General features: G+C 37.5%; 1 protein-coding gene across 1 annotated transcript in view; it reads left to right on the forward strand.

Moving 5' to 3' along the window:
* Positions 1-4417: 4417 nt before the first annotated feature.
* MYBPC3 (myosin binding protein C3) overlaps positions 4418-18849 on the forward strand; it is a 57529-nt gene continuing 43097 nt past the window's right edge. The window contains exons 1-7 of the mRNA XM_090140912.1: positions 4418-4566; positions 13021-13287; positions 16090-16185; positions 16438-16524; positions 16672-16820; positions 17763-17880; positions 18644-18692. Of these exons, the coding sequence (XP_089997038.1) occupies positions 4542-4566; positions 13021-13287; positions 16090-16185; positions 16438-16524; positions 16672-16820; positions 17763-17880; positions 18644-18692 (791 nt within the window). The 5' untranslated portion in view covers positions 4418-4541. The remainder of the gene's footprint in view (positions 4567-13020; positions 13288-16089; positions 16186-16437; positions 16525-16671; positions 16821-17762; positions 17881-18643; positions 18693-18849) is intronic.

Raw genomic sequence — 18849 nt, forward strand, 5'->3', positions numbered from 1 at the left:
TTAAACAAGCCAAGAGGATGAAAACCTCTCTGGGGGGAAGGACAAGGGCAAAAGTACAAATATGGGGAGGCATGGCAGGTTGATTATATCACCTTGCCACAATCTCGCAGTGGTAAGTGTTATGTGCTTACTATGGTGGAAGCAATCACTGGATGGCTTGAAACATATGCAGTACCCCATGCTACCACCCGAAATGCCATACTGGGTCTCGAGAAACAAGACCTGTGGTGACATGGCACCCCAGAAAGAATTGAGTCAGATAATGGGACTCATTTCAAAAATTCTCTTGTAAATACTTGGGCCAAAGATCATGGCATTGAGTGGATTTATTATATTCCCTACCATGCACCAGCCTCTGGTAAAATCGAACGATACAATGGGTTGTTAAAAACTATGCTGAAAGCAATGGGTGGCGGAACATTTAAGTACCGGGAGAAACATTTGGCAGAAGCCACCTGGTTGGTCAATACCAGAGGATCTATCAATCGTGATGGTCCTACCCAAACCTGCTCTCTACATACTGTAGAGGGAGATAAAGTCCCTGTTGTACATGTAAAGAGCATGTTGGAAAAAGCAGTTTGGGTCCTCCCAGCTTCTGGAAAGGGCAAACCTCTCTGTGGTACTGTTTTTGCCCAGGGGCCAGGATCCACTTGGTGGGTAATGCAGAAAAACGGGGATGTTCAATGTGTACCACAAGGAAATTTGATGTTGGGGGAGTACAGTCAGTAATTCCATGTATATATATGTATATAGATATGTGTGCATAATGCATTTTAATCATTGTTTGTTTATATATATGTATATATATTAAGCATGATGTAGTGATGTAGAATAAGGGGTGGAATGTCATGGTTTTATGTTTTTTGGTTTTCAGTATTCCACATCATAACATCATGTAGTACACTGGAAGTTAAAGTGTTAATTCTCCAATTCCAGGTACCTATTTCTATACATTACAGAAGTCATGGGATCTGGCCTTTCCGGGTGGGGCGGTCTCTTACTGCCTTGCAGTGGGTGCTTTCCTAGCTGTTTCAAGCTTTTCAGGTTTGACTCGGTCTTGGGAACTCTCTCTCTCCTATCTTATTTATTAGTCTCAATTTCAATTAGATTGTATTATACTGTGTTATCTTGCATTTCGATATTATAGTTAGTAAAATAAGTTTTCCTCCATAGATCACTGCCGCTGTTCTTTTCCTTCCTTGAGCCCAGCTCCCATATCCCTATCCCTTTTCCCTTTCCCTTCCCATTTTGTGGGGTCGGGGGGGGGGGGGGGTTAGGGGGGGCAGGGGCGTACTGCCCCCCTGTCACAGGCATAGATTGATCTAGTTAACTCTGTGACACTTATTTATGTGATCATCACTGGGATGAAACCTCGCATGTGCCACTCCCAGAATTAACAAAGAAACACTGCCTAACACAGTTTAACATAGTCCATTACCTAGCATTTCTTTCTGATGCACAGTGGGAATGCTACATTATCTGGTTATATATTTTGTAGTGACCTAACATCCAATCATATTTTATTATTCACATTAGCATAAACTTCTTTCCACTTCTCTTGGCAATAAAAGCTCATGGACAGCTTCTGGGATACTGTCTGCAAATAACACACACCCTAGAATTCAGTCTACTGAAAGTCTTCTGGAAAGAAACACAGCATTGACCACCTCATAAACATACAAACACAGTTCACCTGCTGGCCATGCAGTGTCAGGATGAAGTCTCATCTGCCCTAGAGGAAGTAGGAACCTGCCATCACTGACAGCGATGGACATGATCCCCTCTATGCCCGCTGCCATCAGACACATGCCTGAGATATTTGTCTGCAAAACTCTCACAGTAAGAAAGCAGGAAAAGAAGGAAATGTTTCTATATCTAACGCCAGGTACAAAAGTGTTTTGCACAGCTGTACCTCTGTAAAAGAGTAGGGGTGCTCTGACAAAAGCATAGAAAAAAGCTGACATTCAGACAATGAATGGCAATTGTGCTCTCCCAGACAAGGGGATATTCAGGTTATAAGTTAGAAAATTCAGACTCAAAATGGAATTCATATTTCTACAATGCATATTTCAACAGAGGAATTAATATTGTAAAACATCAAGTCCAAGGACTTAACAACGTCATTTTAGAAATAAATTAGTATTGAGGTGACTCAACATTACCAAGACTTCCAAGAACTTAAAAGAAATAGCCAAAATGTACTTATAGCCAATACCTATTATCGTTCAGGATGAGGTCTGTGTTAGATAAGAATTATCCCACATTTAATTAGTCTAAGCCTCTCACTTTTGCTTTGAAGTACCTCCTAATGGACACCCACAGACACAGTTCTAGAGAATGAGATAAATGCTAGATGCCTGCATTTAAAAGGTACTCTACTGAAGTACACATTTCCTTTAAAACCATGCAAATGGGTTTATTTCTACTTATGCTATTTTAGTTCATGTTAATAAAGGCCTACAGTGCTAGCTGAAAAAATATTGATGACTTGAACAATATTTTGAATCCAGATTGAAGAAAACACTTCAGCGTACTATGTATTTTATCAGTACAACCACTTTACAACACAACATACAGACTTTCAATAAAAATCATTATTTGCTAATATGTGATTGAGAAAGGATGAAATAGTGAAACTAAGTTATTGAGTCAAAGTGATTCCTAAGAAAGTTAAGCATATTCTGAAAGCAATTACAAGAGGTTCATGTTTTAAGTTTTGCAGAAGTGACCGCTAATTTCCCTTGTAAACCTCATCTCAAGGACACACTAGAGAGGCAAATTAGTTGAGAAAAAATGTGGCTCTGATCACAGTCCAACTCTAGATAATCTGCATAGCTTTTTTCTTTCTCCTTCTGTCAATTCATGTTAGTTCTGCCTTCCATGGCCTCCAGTGTCTGACAGGCCTCTTTCCAGAAGGGATTTTGATGTTATTCTGATGTTATTTTTTGATGTTTTGATGTTATTTTGATGTTATTCCAACAGCATGCTGGGGATCAGCTCTGGTAATGCCTGTTCTCTAATAGGAAGAAATATTAAAGGAAAGAATAATGATCTTCACCAGTTGAGTGACATATTTTTCATACTATGGGACTCAAGTCCCTTGAAAGACTTCAAGCCAAAGCTGATAGTCTAGATCTTCTGATTGCCAGTGAAGCGCCCCAGGCACAGGACAGTATGTCAAAATGTATCATGATAATTTCTGCTCCGCTAGAAACAGAAGCAATGGAAAATGTACATAGGTCACATCGTGCTCATCTTCCTTACTCATACGTTAAAAATTCCTTCAGGGGAAGGGGAGGAAGTACTTGGTCCAAAATCAGAAGAGGAGTAGCAGCAGTCATTTTCTGCTTCTTGTTTGTCCTATCAGCCTACCCAGAGAGTCAGATGTGAAGAACAAATATGAAATACAGTGAACGATGTGCTATATATGCACACTTGTCTATTCTGTGCTTCCTGCCAAAAGCTGAGAACCTTCAGACAGAGATTTTTACAAGTTAGTACAAGTGTAAAAACTGAAAATCAGTGTGGTTTTTTTTTTAATTTTTTTTTCTTTTTTTTTTTTCAGTACTAGTGGCAGCTAAAATGTGCTAAGTACTTAGCCTACAAAGTTTCTATGACAAACTAAAAATGAGTCAGACAGTAGTGACAGAGAATGGATGCACCAACAAGATAGTACAGGGATGTCTGTCTATGGTTGCTGTTTTGCTAGATGAATGAAAAAATAAGAAGTAACAACTGAAGCACAAAATGGCAATATGAGAACAATACCTTGGTGAGATTTCCCCTGATCTGTGCTATTTTGTTTTGTTTTGTGCAAAATTAAAACTTCTAAAAGTATATAAATAAAACCCTGGAGCCACTTTTGAAATGGTGCTTTAAAAAAAGAAAAAATGGTAATTTTTCAAGTAACACATATTGCAAATCAAGTGGGTGGATGGAGAGAGAAAACTGAAACTATTTAAGTAGTGTCACACTTTCTAGTTGTGACTGCAAATGTCAGTAAAGTATAAATGTCTGAAAAAGTTCTTTCAAGGAAGTTTACATTCAGTTCTACAGTCTTCAGTGGAGAAAAATAGATAAAGAAAAAAGGCCTGTGAAAGGCTGTTTGGTTCTGACTCAACTATAACAATAGCAAAGTAGCAAGAATGCAAGTAGCAATATACTTGCAATAATTACCAGATCCTGTGCTATAAACATGGCAGTGTAGGAATTCTTAATGTAAGGGGAAGCATGTGCAGCATCAGACCATGCTTGATTTGCACTATCAGATCAGTGGTAGCCAGCCTTACGTGGTTTGAGCTCTCCGGCTCCTGGAACTTGGCTATATTTATCCTGGCTGATGTAGCCTGTCAAGTGTGCCCTGCTACTGATAAAACGCTGTAGTTGACAACAGTGGAGATTCGAGGGGGAGGAGCAGAATGGGGGCTTCCACTGAGTGTTTCTTTTGGGGGTCACAAAAGCCCTGCAGTCTTGTTTCTGTTTAGCTCGGACTCTGCTTTCTAGATTCTAGATTCAACTAGGAGCTTCATCAGAAAGTGAAGATGCCGGAGCCTGCAAAAAAAGCAGGTAAGGATCATGACTAACAAACAAAAGCTGAGAACAGCTTGGAAGAGAAAATTCTGAGTAGGAAAAAGAAAAAAAGAAAAAGAAACAGGAAAAGAAAAAGAAAAGAAGATATCTTAGGAAAAAAAGAGAGAGGAAAAAGAGAAAAAAGAGATTATCTTTTATAAAAAGATGTTTTCTTATAGTGAAATCAGTAACTAGTTTGGCAACCCTCAGTCACAGAGTTGTATCCAAAGAATTTGGACAAGGAGGGAATAGAGGTTTAATACTTAATACTTTAATACTCAGTTTCCTTTCATTTATTATTTCTTCTCCCACTAACTCTTAGGCTGTGAAAAAATCTTGTTGTCTCTCTCTTGGCCAACTGGGCAGTATAAAAGTCTCCCAGTTTATTAATATTTTTTTTTACCCTGATACTTTCCAGGAAGTGTAATTGGCAAATACTGATGTTATTTGTTATGAAATCTTTGTGAAAATGAAAGCAAGTGGCACCTGGCTCAGAGGTTACTCTTTCTACTTCTTCCAACCAGTGACAGCAGAGCTCTAGGAAAAAAGGAGACACTGTACTTTAAGGAATATGTGCATATTTCCTTTCATTTACCTTCCTTCATCATCTTCTGTTGAGACAGAAGATAACTAGCTACTTTCAGAAAGTCAAGGTCAGAATAGAGTCCAGTGTAAGTCCTACCCCACTAGAAAAACATCAGAAAAAAAAATCAGATTTAGGACATTCCTAATTCAAAACTGAGAAGTAGGGAATCATTCAGAAGTTGCCCAAGTAGGTAAAAAAGAAGGAAATGTATAGGATAAGGTACAAATTATCTGTCTGTCTGAGGAGGAAAAAGATAGCCTGGGGAGCAGAGGTAGGAACAGTTCAGCTCCAGCGTGAGTAGAGAGAGATCTCAGTTGTGAAAACAAAACACTCCTAAGTCTGGGAAAAAAAAATGTCAAAAGCTGATCACTTGATAAATATGCACATAACCAATAATAGGGCTGGAAAAACATGAGCTAAATCTAGAACTCTTCTCCTTTAGAGCAAGGTACTCATTTCATTGAAATGATACTAGTATATACAGCACAACTATGACTTCAATGTACAAGATGGATGCTTTTTTAATAACACACAGTTTTCAAAATTAGCCAATAATTACTGTTAATATATATTAATGTAGGCCTTTGTACTTCACAAAGTACAAAGGCATCAGACTCATGTTATAATGGTCAGTGGGAAAATCTGTTGCGCTCACCACAACAAATGAGTTTACAGTTGTTAAGAACTTTCATTTTAGCCAGAATATATGGAATTAAGAACTTTCATTTTGGCCAGAGTATATGGAATTGGCCACTGCCAGAGGGACAGAACACAAACCTAACCTGTATCCCTCATTAAGAAATGCTAAACTCTAAAGCATGATTAATTTCAAGACTCTTTACTGTTCCCTCAGTACAGCTCTAAAATGGCAGCAGTGTCACCAGTACCTCAACTCTATCTCTTTGATATTCTTCAAGATGCAACTTCTGAAATCAGATGGAAGTAGAAGTTTATACAAAAATAAATATATACCAGACATTATAACTATAGAAGAAACCTTGAAAATATATGCTTGTAAAGGTTCAGCAGTTGAAAAAAATAATAATCATAATCATATTCTATTCTTAAAGCCACCTGACTTTTGAGATTCATTAAAATGTCTAATGCTTGTGACTGGCAATGCTAGCAAAAAGATAAACGGCAGGTTAGGCAAAATTTGACAAGGTGATTTTCTAGGCATCGTGTCTATAAATTATCATTTTTAGCCTCTGAGGATGAGAAGCAACTTCTCTGACTGTGAAGATGCCCACCTTGACTAGCTAACAGTGAAGATAAACTTTGTTCCAGTTTACTTTTCCAGAGGAAAGAAAGCTAACAGGTGTCTAACATCACCACTCCTCCGCAGTTCTTGTGAACAAAGCAGTCCAAACTCTGTGATTATCACAGCAGGGGAGGAAAAGCTCTTATTACCCACTCTGACTGGGACAGAAACAGTCACATGCCTCATAACTTCTTGGGAGGATTTTCTCTTTCTCCCAAGAGACATTAATCCCTTTGGTTTTCTATTTCATGTTGTTTATACAGTTCAAGACGGGATAATATCAAGCATAATCTCAAGAGGGCTGGATAAGCACCTAACATTTCATACTTGGACAAGTCATTTTTTCTGTCTTAAGTGAGACTACTGAAGAAACCTAAGAGATCTTTAGCCTTTATTACTGAAATTAGGGCTTCTCACACACAGGTAAGGGAAAATGCTTCACACCAGAGAATGATCAAGGATATTCTGGCTATATTTTGCTCTTCTAATAAGCCTTTCAACATGCATAAACAGATAAATAAACTAAAAAAAGTGAAGTGGACTTCCCAAGTGATGTTCTTTAACTTCACTTGTCTAGCTGAAACACTTCAGGATGAGGCTCAGTCCCACTTCTTTATGCAACACCAAAAGAAACGGTGGCACTTTCCTGCAATATGACATATTCCTCTACAGCAATAGCATTCATCTGTCAGAACAAACTATCAAATACTGAAAAACATTACTTTTTGCAGAGTTCCACTGCAGAAGCATTATGTTCCTTTCTCTATGTCTTTAACATTTCATAGTTGATCTCTGTTCAAATGCTGGCCTTTTGGAAAGTTTAGGTCTTTTCATTGTTGTGAAAACTTACAAAGGTTAAAAAAAAAAAAAAAAAAAAACCATTTCCCTAACATGATGTTGTGACAATAAAAGGAAAAAGGTAGTAAATAAATTGAAGTTATTGGGAAATGTGTGCACTACTAAATCAGAAGGAAAAGAATTGCGGCATTACTCACCCTCTCTGAAAATGAATGAAGTTTCATTCACGCATTTTATAGGTTGAAGAAACCAGATTTTGAAGCTCAGATTAGGAAATTTTCTCAAAGGTCTAAAAACACCTTAGCTATAAATAAAGATAGACGTACGTCATTCCATAATAATATACAACATTGCATAATGGAGAGCTGCCTATAGAATTTTAGTTGGAACATAGCTCCTCCTCCTACATATTTAAGAACCTAGTATGCTAAAGTACTGCTCAGTGTTAAAATATTGGTCCAATAATGAACTTCTGTGTGCTACAGAAATTCAAAAATCAGTAACAATTTACATAGGACTATTTTCTTTTTTTTTTTTCTTAATTCAAGTTCAAAGCAATATTATTATTCCCATTTTACAGCAAGTGTGATGAGTGCATAGAGAGAGAGAGTGGTTAGCGAAACTATTCCTTGCCTGTTGCTCACATTACAGGAATTTACAGTCTCAGCTGCTGAAGTAGGCAAGGAATGATAAGATTGAGTAGCTCAATAGCTTTTGGATCAAGGAATGATTAAGCTTGTAATTGCAAGAAGCCACTTAGGTCCTGACTGAGGAATGCACAGCATCTTTATATAGTTCCTCCATGAGGAATTTACGAGCTCCGTTACTGAAGTCTGTTTATTCACAGTTTGGCTTTTATCTCAATGAAAGAACAAATGGTATAAAAGAAGAACTTGATGCCAAGTGTAGGCACTAAAACAAAGATACATTTTCAACATGAAGCCTTAGCAAATTAAGGAAACTCCAAAAGCTAATGCTATCTCTTAATATTCAATCAATATGTTGCCCATATAAAAATCTGGATATCAATTAAACAGAATGTAAAGTAAATTAAATCATCAACCATATATATAAGGTTCTCCTATAACATTAATGTCTTTAACAGATTTTATTTCAGAAAGGCAGAGGTATTATTTCAAAGGCTAATTCGAACACACATTTTCCTTAAGTGCTTAACTCTCCTCCATCATGAGTGATGAAAAGTTGAAGTCAGAGCTGGTCTAAAGACAAAATTTAAAAACAAAAATCACAGCAGGATGGAACTTCATCATTCTATCTAGATAAAAACATTCTTGTGAAATCCGCACTTCTTTGATTTCAGGTACTTCACATGTACTTTGAATTCAGAAATTATAAGGGAGCTTTCCCACTGCACTTGGCACTGGCAAGGCTGCACCTTGAACAGCGTGTTCAGTTTAGGTCCCTTGTTACAAGAAGGACACGGAGGCCCCGAAGAGTGTCTAGAGAGGTGCAACAAAGCTGGTGATGGGTCAGGAGCACAAGTCTTATGAGGGGCAGCTGAGGAAACTGAAACTGTTTAATTTGGAGAAGAGGAGGCTCAAGGAAGACTCTACTGTTCTCTACAACTCCTCAAAAGGAGGCTATGGTGAGAGAGGAGGGTGGACCTATTTTCCCAGTGATATGATGAAAGGTAATGGCCTCAAGCCACAGGAAGTTCAGGTTGGATATTAGGAACAGTTAATTTCCAGAAGAGTGACCAAGTATTGGGACAGGCTACTCAGGGAGGCGGTGAAGTCACTGTCCCTGGAGTTTTTTGACAAATGTGTAGATGCGGCACTTAAGGGCACAATTTAGTGGGCATGGTGGGGATGAACTAGTTCGACTAGATGATTTTAAAGGCCTTTGCCAACTTTAATGATTCTATGACATAGATAATTGTATGATGGATGTGTCCAGAGACCTCTTCAGTTGTTACAGCACTCCTAAAGGATTGCTGTCATGAGCAACTTGTAGTAGGAGCAGCATGAGGTATAAAAAGATTCCCACAAGACTATTTCAGACCACATAGAGCCTGCTTCCTATTCTACCATGAGTAGAAATTTGCTGATTAAAGAAGTTACACAAAGTTCTTCATATTATGATGCTAGTATTGTAGGAAAGTCTGGAATGTGAGAAATGAGGAGGAAGGTTAATTTCCTAAAGCAATTCCAGCTCCATACCCACCTCCCCCCCCAAACTCAAAACAATAAAACAAACCCCACACAAACATACACAGCACTTATAATTCACCTCCCTTCAACAATTCCTGGGAAAAACAGCTCTGGTAACTCATATGCATCTCTTCCCCTTATCCAGCATTGCTACATTGTTAGCATAAATGTCTCCACTCTTCATGCTGTGTGGGTTAGAATCTCATGGAAGCAGGGAAGTGAAAAAACAGGAGGCAGAGGAGTTGGCTACTAAATCATCATGTGCTCCAACCCAATAGCCGCTCAGCACATGCTAGACAGCAGTCTGGGTAAGCATGTGACAGTGCCTGAGATCTGTCAGGGCCTGACAGGCACAAGAGGTGTAGATATTCCACAACATCACATGAGAGGTGTCACAGCTACTGGATTTTCCACAGACTTGTAATGGTAGTGTTCAAGAGTGTTTTGAATAGCAAATGGATACATGAAACTTAGAGAGACAGAGCTGGGTAGAAGCCAAATGTTGAAGTGCAGGAGATTTCCAAGCAAGGAACGTGTTTTTGACAAAAGCAGGAAAAAGCAATGCTATCAGGACAAGAAGCTTTTAATTGTGACATTTTGAGTCATTCCTGATGAGTCTGCTAGATAGATGAATCTGCTGTGATTGCATGAGGGAAAAAAATATCTGGAAGTCAGATACATTTGTTACTTAAAGAAGCAGACAGAAGGAGAGGAAACTAAGAATAGCTGATCCCTCACTTCACCTTCTGCAAAGCTGCCCATTTTCCCCCCAAAGTAGAAAAGGGTGGAATTCCCAGTACATGCTTGTTCAGCAGCTTCTCTTCTGCAACAAAGTAATTTCTTTTAAAATCTTCATCCCTACTTTTCCTTTGCATTCAATTAACAGTGGAAGTTGAAAGGGAACCTAGATGCAGATACAGAGACACACCACTTTGGGCACTGTCATTCACCGACTTTATCTGTGAAAACGTGGGTTCACAGAAATGGTTCTTCCTTTATTCTCATGGAAGTTCTTGGTACTTTCCAATTATACACTTTAATGGAAACATTCACAATCATTTTAAGCAGGAATCCAAATAAATTAGTCTTTTGGCAGGGAAAGGAAAGAAAAAAGAAGACAGGGAGAATTACTTGTAAACTTCCGCCTATTTGGATTTTCCCCATGTCAGAGATATGCTGTGGTTGTGGAGATTTCTCATTGTGAATATAGTTCTGTCCAGTGATTTTTTGTTGTTGTTGAGCTACCTAAGTGCGCATGCCTTGAAACACTGCCATTTGGAGAGCAGAACATTTGCAGGCCACATTGTTAAGTAATTAATATATTTATAGATTCTTTTGTGCTTAAATAGAAGAGTGATGATGATAGCACATGGAGAAAAAAAAGGCCAATTTGCCACCACATCTCTAGAGTCACAGGAAGAGGAGCCAGCTAGTGGTTAGCTGGAGTGTTTCAGGAGTGGGTCTCAGAACTCACTTGGCTCTGCACTGTGTGGCTGCACAGACAACTTTAATTATTATTCCAGTTCCTTACATTAGAGTTGCAGTCTACAATAGCACACACACATCCAGTCACAGTGACACACTGCGTCAAGGTACACTCTGGTGTGGCAATATACACTGAATTGCAGTATCTATCAAAGGATGTGCAATTGATAACAATCTGAGTATTATGCTAAAGCATAGAGCACTACTATCTTTATAGTACTATATTATTTTAAGAGCAATTATATCACTTGCAGGCCTGAAATCAAATAAATGGATGCAGGGATATTCCATTCCCAGGGGAAACTTCACACACATGCAGAACACAAAAGGAGCTCATCTGAGGCTGCTAAAGGCTTAGTGCAAGACAGATTTGTTTTCTCATGAGATTATAGAATGAAAGAAAATAGAGGAGAAAAAAGAAAGAAAAGCATATTTTAGGACTTCACATAACAAAGAAAAGCAAAATATATTACATCCTAAATTCTGATATTATTTGCAAGTCACTTCACTTGATGCTTAAGCATCTTTAAATTCTTTGCAAAGCAAAGCCAGAAGAGTGCCTTGTATTATGACAACAGTCCAAATGGCATCAGATGAAATCTTTGCTGGTGTAACCCTACTGAGGTCAGTTAAGTTACGTAGTCTAGCATATGGTGCAGGAATGGAGATTCTGTGCAGAGGGTATTATTAGTAACATACCATTTATTCTGACTAAAGCACCTGTTTGAACATGAGTATGAACAACTTCTTTAAAAATATATCCTTCCATGCTATGTTCTCATTTTTATAAAGCCAAATCAAAAGCTTAAGGCTAACTACAACTATCGTTCTGGTGTTTAGGAAAGTTACTGTTATTGTCCAAGTAGTAGAGCTGCAGGTAATTTGCAGCAGAGGTCACAGATGTAACCAAATATGATAGAATTAATATTATATAAACGCATGGTTATAAAAGGATAAGTCAATAAAAAGATGACTAACTACACACAAGAAACATTTAATGCATGAATCAGTGTTAATTACAGATATTTTATACACTTAATCTGTATAAAATACCAGTATTTACACAGTACAAAATAACATCTTCATACTGGCATATTTAGGTATAGCAAGGGGCAATTAGCAAAAGAGAACAGAATTCATTAAGATGAAAACAAGAAAATAAAAAGTTTTGTTTCAAAATAAGGTTTAGGAAATCAAAATGAATAATTCAGGGCAAGGGAAATAGTAAAGTAAGTTACCTCATTGAAATCCAGCATTGAAGAATACACAGCTTGCTTTCAAATTCCCACCTGTTGTGCTACTTTGATTGCATATGAGACAAAACACGTTATTTGGTTTATGCATGTTCATCCCATGTATTAGTCATTTAATTATTTTTCATTATGAGCATCAGAAGTGCTCCTTAAGACAGAAGAAATATTTTCATCCGTCTTGTAATTTCATTAGAAAACTAGCTGTCATAGAGTACTACATAGGCAAGCACTTTAATACTGTACTTACTGTATTTCATATACTGAATTTGAATGCAAACAACACTTTATACTATTAAGCTGGGATAAAATTAAAAGGCCATCATTGGAACATGAATCTCTTGCCAATATAGGAGACTTGATCAGTCAAAACAGAAGTACTGAAAAGGAAGCGTTAATTTATAGTGGTGTATCAGAAACACAGGTTACTACTACGCTAACTGCAGCTTTGTTAGAGGAAAGGATCTTGATTCTTTTTAACAACAGTATTAGATGAGCACTAGATCACAATTAAAAAGCGTATTCCTACTTCTAAGCAAGACTACATAAATTAACATAGAGAGCTTTATAAGTAAAAATACATATCATACCATCTTCTCACAGATAGAACACCCATGAAAAACTCAGAGCTCAGTACAGTAGAAAGTAAGAGGGACACCAAGATGAGTTTGCTATTCTTTACATTTTGTTTCATGACAATATGGAGAAGTCTCTGTCAGAAATAGAATTTAGTAAATACAGAGACAATTTCACAGGTTCTCCGTGGAAAGTGTTATAATTTATATCTTGCACGGGCAGATGGGAGAGAAAGGAGACAGCTGTTGCAGCCACAACAGCTGAGTACACCAGATACGCCACAATTGCAGAACAGATTTTAGTGAGCCCTCTCTCTTTTTTTAGTTTCTGCATTTACCAAGAAGCCGAAGACAACAGAGGTGACAGCCGGAAGCAACGCTGTGTTTGAAGCAGAGACAGAGAAAACTGGCATCAAGGTGAAATGGCAGCGAGCTGGCACAGAAATTACTGACAGTGAGAAATACACTATCAAGGCAGAAGGAAACAAGCATTCACTGACAGTCAATAACGTAGGAAAAGACGACGATGTGACATACGCTGTAATAGCTGGAACTTCCAAGGTCAAATTTGAACTGAAGGTCAAAGAACCAGGTATAGTATTTCCTAAGCAATTCTGTTTCATCAGTACTTCTAGCCTCACATTCAAAATTCATAACATTCAAACATATGTTTTACCATGTGATTTGAAGCTGCAGTAAGGTTTCTAAAATATACTCAATATTTAGCTAAGGAACACATTTCCTGTGGCTAAAACACCCATTACCAATGACAGAAGTCCACAGTTGAGATCACAGAGGAAATCCCAATACACTTCTTTAAAATTCACCTTCAAGTGAATTCACCAAAGTGAAGCAAGTCTAACCTAATCTAAACTAAGATGCATGCATCTTAGGTCTGATATTTTATTTTTCTTAAAGATTACATTAAAATACAAAATTGTAGTAACTGGCAAAAAATTTCAAGTTATGCTGTTGCTTTAAGGCACGTATACATTCCTACAAAGTGTCTCAAAATCACTTACTAATAAAAGTTCTTATTTTTTGAGTGACTTGAGCACAATAAGTAACGTTCATACAAGGGTTGCTTTGAAAGTAATGCTTCCTGTGTTATGATGTTGGCCCATGATGTCAGAGGCAGATGATGGCAGCAGCAGTTAAACCTTCCCACCAGTATTTTATTTTGTTGCTGTGCGACATACGGCAGCAGAAGGGCAGTCTGAGAAAATGGCATCTGCCATGAAGTGTGTATGAAGCAAAGGTGTGTCACTGAATTCCTCCATACAGAAAAAAACAGCACCCACTGGCATTCATTGACACTTGCTGAACATTTATGGAGACCCAACAGTAAGCGTAAGCACAGTGAGGCAGTGTGTGGTGTATTTCAGCAGTGGTCACCTCTGCTGGTGCAGACTTTTATGAGGTTGGTGTGCAGGCTCTTGTTCACTGCTGGCAAAAAACGCATAACTAACAGTGATGACTATGTTGAAAAATATTTTTGGTAGCTTAGAGTTTGCACTGTCAAACAATGTTATTGTATTCTTTGTGTCTGTTGTAGTTTTCATTGAAATAAACAGGAGGCATTACTTTCAGAGCAACGTAAGCAGTATTTATCACCTATCATTACTTTTTCTATGTGCATTAAAGCAACAGTTAGATGGGAAATGGAAAAACTTCCCCAGTCTTCCCTGGATAGATAAAGCCACTTAACTGTGAAATATTTCTAATCCCTTTCTTTTCCTCCAAAACTTTTAGTCTCCATTCAGCACTTCTAGTATTTTGCTTTCTGATATTTTCCCTTTTATTTTTGTAAAAAAAAAAAAAAGAAAAGAAAAAGAAAAGAAAAGAAAAAAGAAGCAGCAACTGTATCATGATGTTAGTGAGTTCTTTTGGTCAGCTGAAAAGATACAAACATTTAACAGAAGACAAGATATCCTGCTCCAACAACGGTGCATGACAGATTATAAGAAAAGGCTAATCCTAGTATGGATTAGGACAATTTAACAGTTGTCAAAGCATATAACAGCATGTTCTTGCTGGCTTTCTCACTGACAGAATAAAAAGGTACACATTATACTAGTTGTGTGGTTCTCACTATCTTTTAGATTAGTTCCAGATAGAACCTGCTACATGTAGACAGCCTCAAATAGCAGCGTTGCTGAATTTGGAGTTGGAATTGTGCTCTAAAAGATGCCCTTTATAAGCACAAATTGGTAATAGAAATATGAGGATGCCAAAATGAGAAAACTTTCCTGTATCTGTTATATGCCAATGCCTCAAAATAAGCCTTTTCTAAATAGTTACACATCTAAATTATAAGAACATCTCCACAGTTAAGATAACTTAGTTCGTTCCAGTAAAAATTGAGGTAAAATTGGACTAGATCCAAGGGGATATTCTCTAACAAAAGTTAAAAATCACACTTCTCTCTTAAGATATAGATATGTTACAGTGTAAAAGGCATAAATTTTCTGAGAGTGGGGTTGACACACCATGGTATGTTCTCAGGTTTTTTTTCTCTTGTTTTTCAGACCTTAGCTAAGATTAAATTGTAAAGAATAACTGGATTAATCATTTCAGCTTTTCATTATCAAAACTGTAGAAACTCTCATCACCTGTCCAGACACAGCCACTTCCCTTTGTTACAGAGAAGCCACTCAAATTATTCTCTGGCACAACATTGCCAAATTCCTTTGGTGGTAAAGACACTGCAAAAACAGCTGATAAACTGCACATGGGACTTAAGTGAGGGGATAAGCAAGGCCCTTTGGAAGTTTCTTTGCTACCTAGGGGGAAAAATATTTCAGCAACTGAGTAACAATAAATTCTATTCCCCTGCCTCAGTCAAAGTTGCTTCTTCTTCAAACATTTCTGTGTTCAAATATTTCTACCTTCTTTACTTCACCAAATGAACTTGCCTGAATTTGTCTGTAAGATCGTATTTTAACTGAGGGGGCATAAATGCCCAGAGGAGCAAATGATAGAGGGAATTTTAAAATACTTTCTCCATGTTGATTGCAAATAGTTTCTAGATCTCGCAAACTACCAGATCTGCTGTGTTTAGAGCATTACATTCACTCATAGAATGAAGTGAAATCTCACGAAAAAGTAAAGTCTTCATAAAGATTATAACTGCATCACTTTTCACTACTTTTTTCTATTTTTTCTAGAACTGAGGCTAACAATAATACTAAGCACAGCTGACAAGTTTCTGCATATGAAGAATGTAGAATTAAAAAATTCAAATATTAATTCTTTCCCAACTCAGCAAAGAGCCTTAGCATCCAGCTGCCAGTAGGCACTTTCTCCTAACAGCAAATCTTCTAAGTTCTAGAAAATTGAGAAGATTTATTCAGAAAGAAAGCATTCTCTAATTTAGGTTTACATTCATTTGCAGAAAAGAGCGAGCCAGTTACTCCTGCTGAAGCTTCTCCTGCCCCAGCTGCCTCAGAGTTGCCTGCTCCACCGGTAGAAAGCAACCAAAACCCAGAAGGTAATAAAGAACTACTGCTGTTATTTTAAGTGTGGTACATTAACAGAAGGGAATAACTGGAACAGGAAATCCATGCAGTAAGTGAGGTACACACCAGGAGAGTGCTAGTATTAGATGACAGAGAATAAAGAATCTCAGAGACAGAAGAAACATACTGAGACATTTTGAAATGACTTAGCAAATTTAATGGTATAGGTCATAACAGAAGTCAGTGCAGGAAGTCCTAACTAGTAACTCTTGTGTTTGATGCAGTTCCACCTGCTGAGGCTCAACCAGAAGAGCCTGTAGACCCTATCGGGCTCTTTGTGACACGACCTCAGGATGGAGAAGTTACTGTTGGTGAGTACAAAACCTAAGGCAAGTGGTTGCAAACTGCACCTTCTGCCTGATTGTTTAGCTCTCCACTAAGGGATTACTGCAGTGATGTAAAAGACTAAACAAAATAACGTTGCTCATAATCTTATTTTATCCTACTTGCCTTACAAGGTGGAAACATCATGTTCACTGCCAAAGTTGCAGGTGAGAGCCTGCTAAAGAAACCATCAGTGAAATGGTTCAAAGGAAAGTGGATGGACCTGGCAAGCAAAGTGGGGAAACATCTCCAGCTGCGTGACAACTATGACAGAAACAACAAGGTGCAACTGATAGCATAAGATTCTTAGCCTTCTATATATTATTTTTTTATGTGGGGAAAATATAAAAAGTATCAGGAAATGTTTTAATATTGAAATACCCAAAGCTCCACACAATGTTATATTTATGCTTGCACATCTATATTTTGACCATGCAAGAGACAAGCACTACATTCACACTCTTTGGTTTACTTTATCTATGATGAATTGAGAAAATACATAGAGGACTGAAGAAGTATTCTTATGCAGAATGTTCTACTTTCAAGTAATTAATTCTGATTATATTTAAGAGAAAACAATAGATCAGACATATTTACATGTGATCTGTCATGTTTCTACGCAGATTAAGCATTCAGCTTTTTATGTTGGAATTTAATTTTCTCTAGACTAATTTAAGTAGCTAAGCAATTTCTTCCACAAAAATGCCCAGGGAGACACAAGAGAAACATAGGAGAGTGAGCCATGGCTTCTCATCCCATGTGCTATATGAAGCACTACCGCCCTCTTCTGGATGCAACAGAACACAGTTGCTCACAAATAAAAGAGCCACTGATTTTGCTGAATTTTTAAATGTACTGCATTCGTTTTGCATAGAGGCTATATTTGTTTAATGAAAGCTCTACTGCTGTTTCTAATGTACAAGAAGTTACCATATGTAATGACTGCGCACACCGGCGCATCAGTATAGTTTCCTAATATAACATTACATTCTCTTACAGACCCGTACCAATCATATTCTTTTTTTTCTGCTCTCACTGAATTGGGAATATGTAATTTTTATGACAGTAATGTGTTACACATTCAGGACATTCTTAATCCAAAAGGAAATGAAAATATTTAATCACTTGTCTATTTGCTTTTATGCCTTAAAACACTGTATTCTCTCTTTCTCCTTCACTATTTCATTTTCTAACTTACAAAATGTACCACTGGTCTCTGTTCTAGGTGTACATATTTGAAATGGAAGTCATAGAAGCGAATATGACTTTTGCAGGAGGGTACAGATGTGAGGTGTCTACCAAGGACAAGTTTGATAGTTCTAATTTCAACCTGATAGTCAATGGTAAGATGAACTCCTGTCACCTCCTTTCTTCCACTTTTTTTTCTTCCTGTATGTTCTTTAACAATTCCTTCTGGCACACAGCAGTTACTAGACAAGCATCTGAAGTATAGATCTGAAGAGCTTACACTTACAAAGGCCTGTAGATGATAATTAGGATGGGTGGCAGAGATATAGGGCATTAGAAGGAACACTTGGATGTCACTCTAATCAAAACTGGAATGCTCTTAAAGACAGTACACAGCAAGGTACAAAGCAGCCCAACTGCTCTATAGCTTTTTGCTGATTTCAGGAGATTAGAACAGAGTAAGCAGTTTAATTCTATGCAATACCCTACGTGGAGTTTCTGTACATCCTTACCTATTGCCAGGAATCTACCTTTGCATTCAGGGGGTGAATAACAACAGACAATTGTTTCCCAATAGTTCTCTCATTGAAGTTTCAAAATATTCTGTGAAGCTAGCACTGAAATTAAAATTTACCAGAAGAGGAATTAACAAACAAGGAGAAAGAGAATGTCATGTTGCAGACAACTATGAAGCATGAGACAGAATCAAGCCACATTAAACACCACACATTGAAAGCAAACAGTCACAGTTACATGCTTAAAGCTACTGCTCCAATCCTCCAGTATGACTGATGACAATTTACAATGTAAAAATTTCTGAATAAAGTAACTGAAAAGCTTTATAAATAGCACTGTATTTTTTCATTATTTTGACTTGTCTGTCTTTCCACTCTCATTTGTCGCTCTTTGTCATATCAGAGGCACCAATAAGTGGAGAAATGGATATTCGTGCTGCCTTCCGACGCACGTGAGTATGCATGGTAGAAACTTATATAGACTGGATTATATTTCTATGCAGAATTCATTACTTTGCTAGACAAAGATTAATTAAAAGCAAAGCTGTTGTATCAACAAGCACAAAGATGGAGATGTCTATTAAAATATTTCTACTATTAAAATACTAA

This window comes from Phasianus colchicus, chromosome 5, assembly GCF_987193195.1.
Source record: "Phasianus colchicus chromosome 5, bPhaCol1.hap1.1, whole genome shotgun sequence".
Lineage (NCBI taxonomy): Eukaryota > Metazoa > Chordata > Aves > Galliformes > Phasianidae > Phasianus > Phasianus colchicus.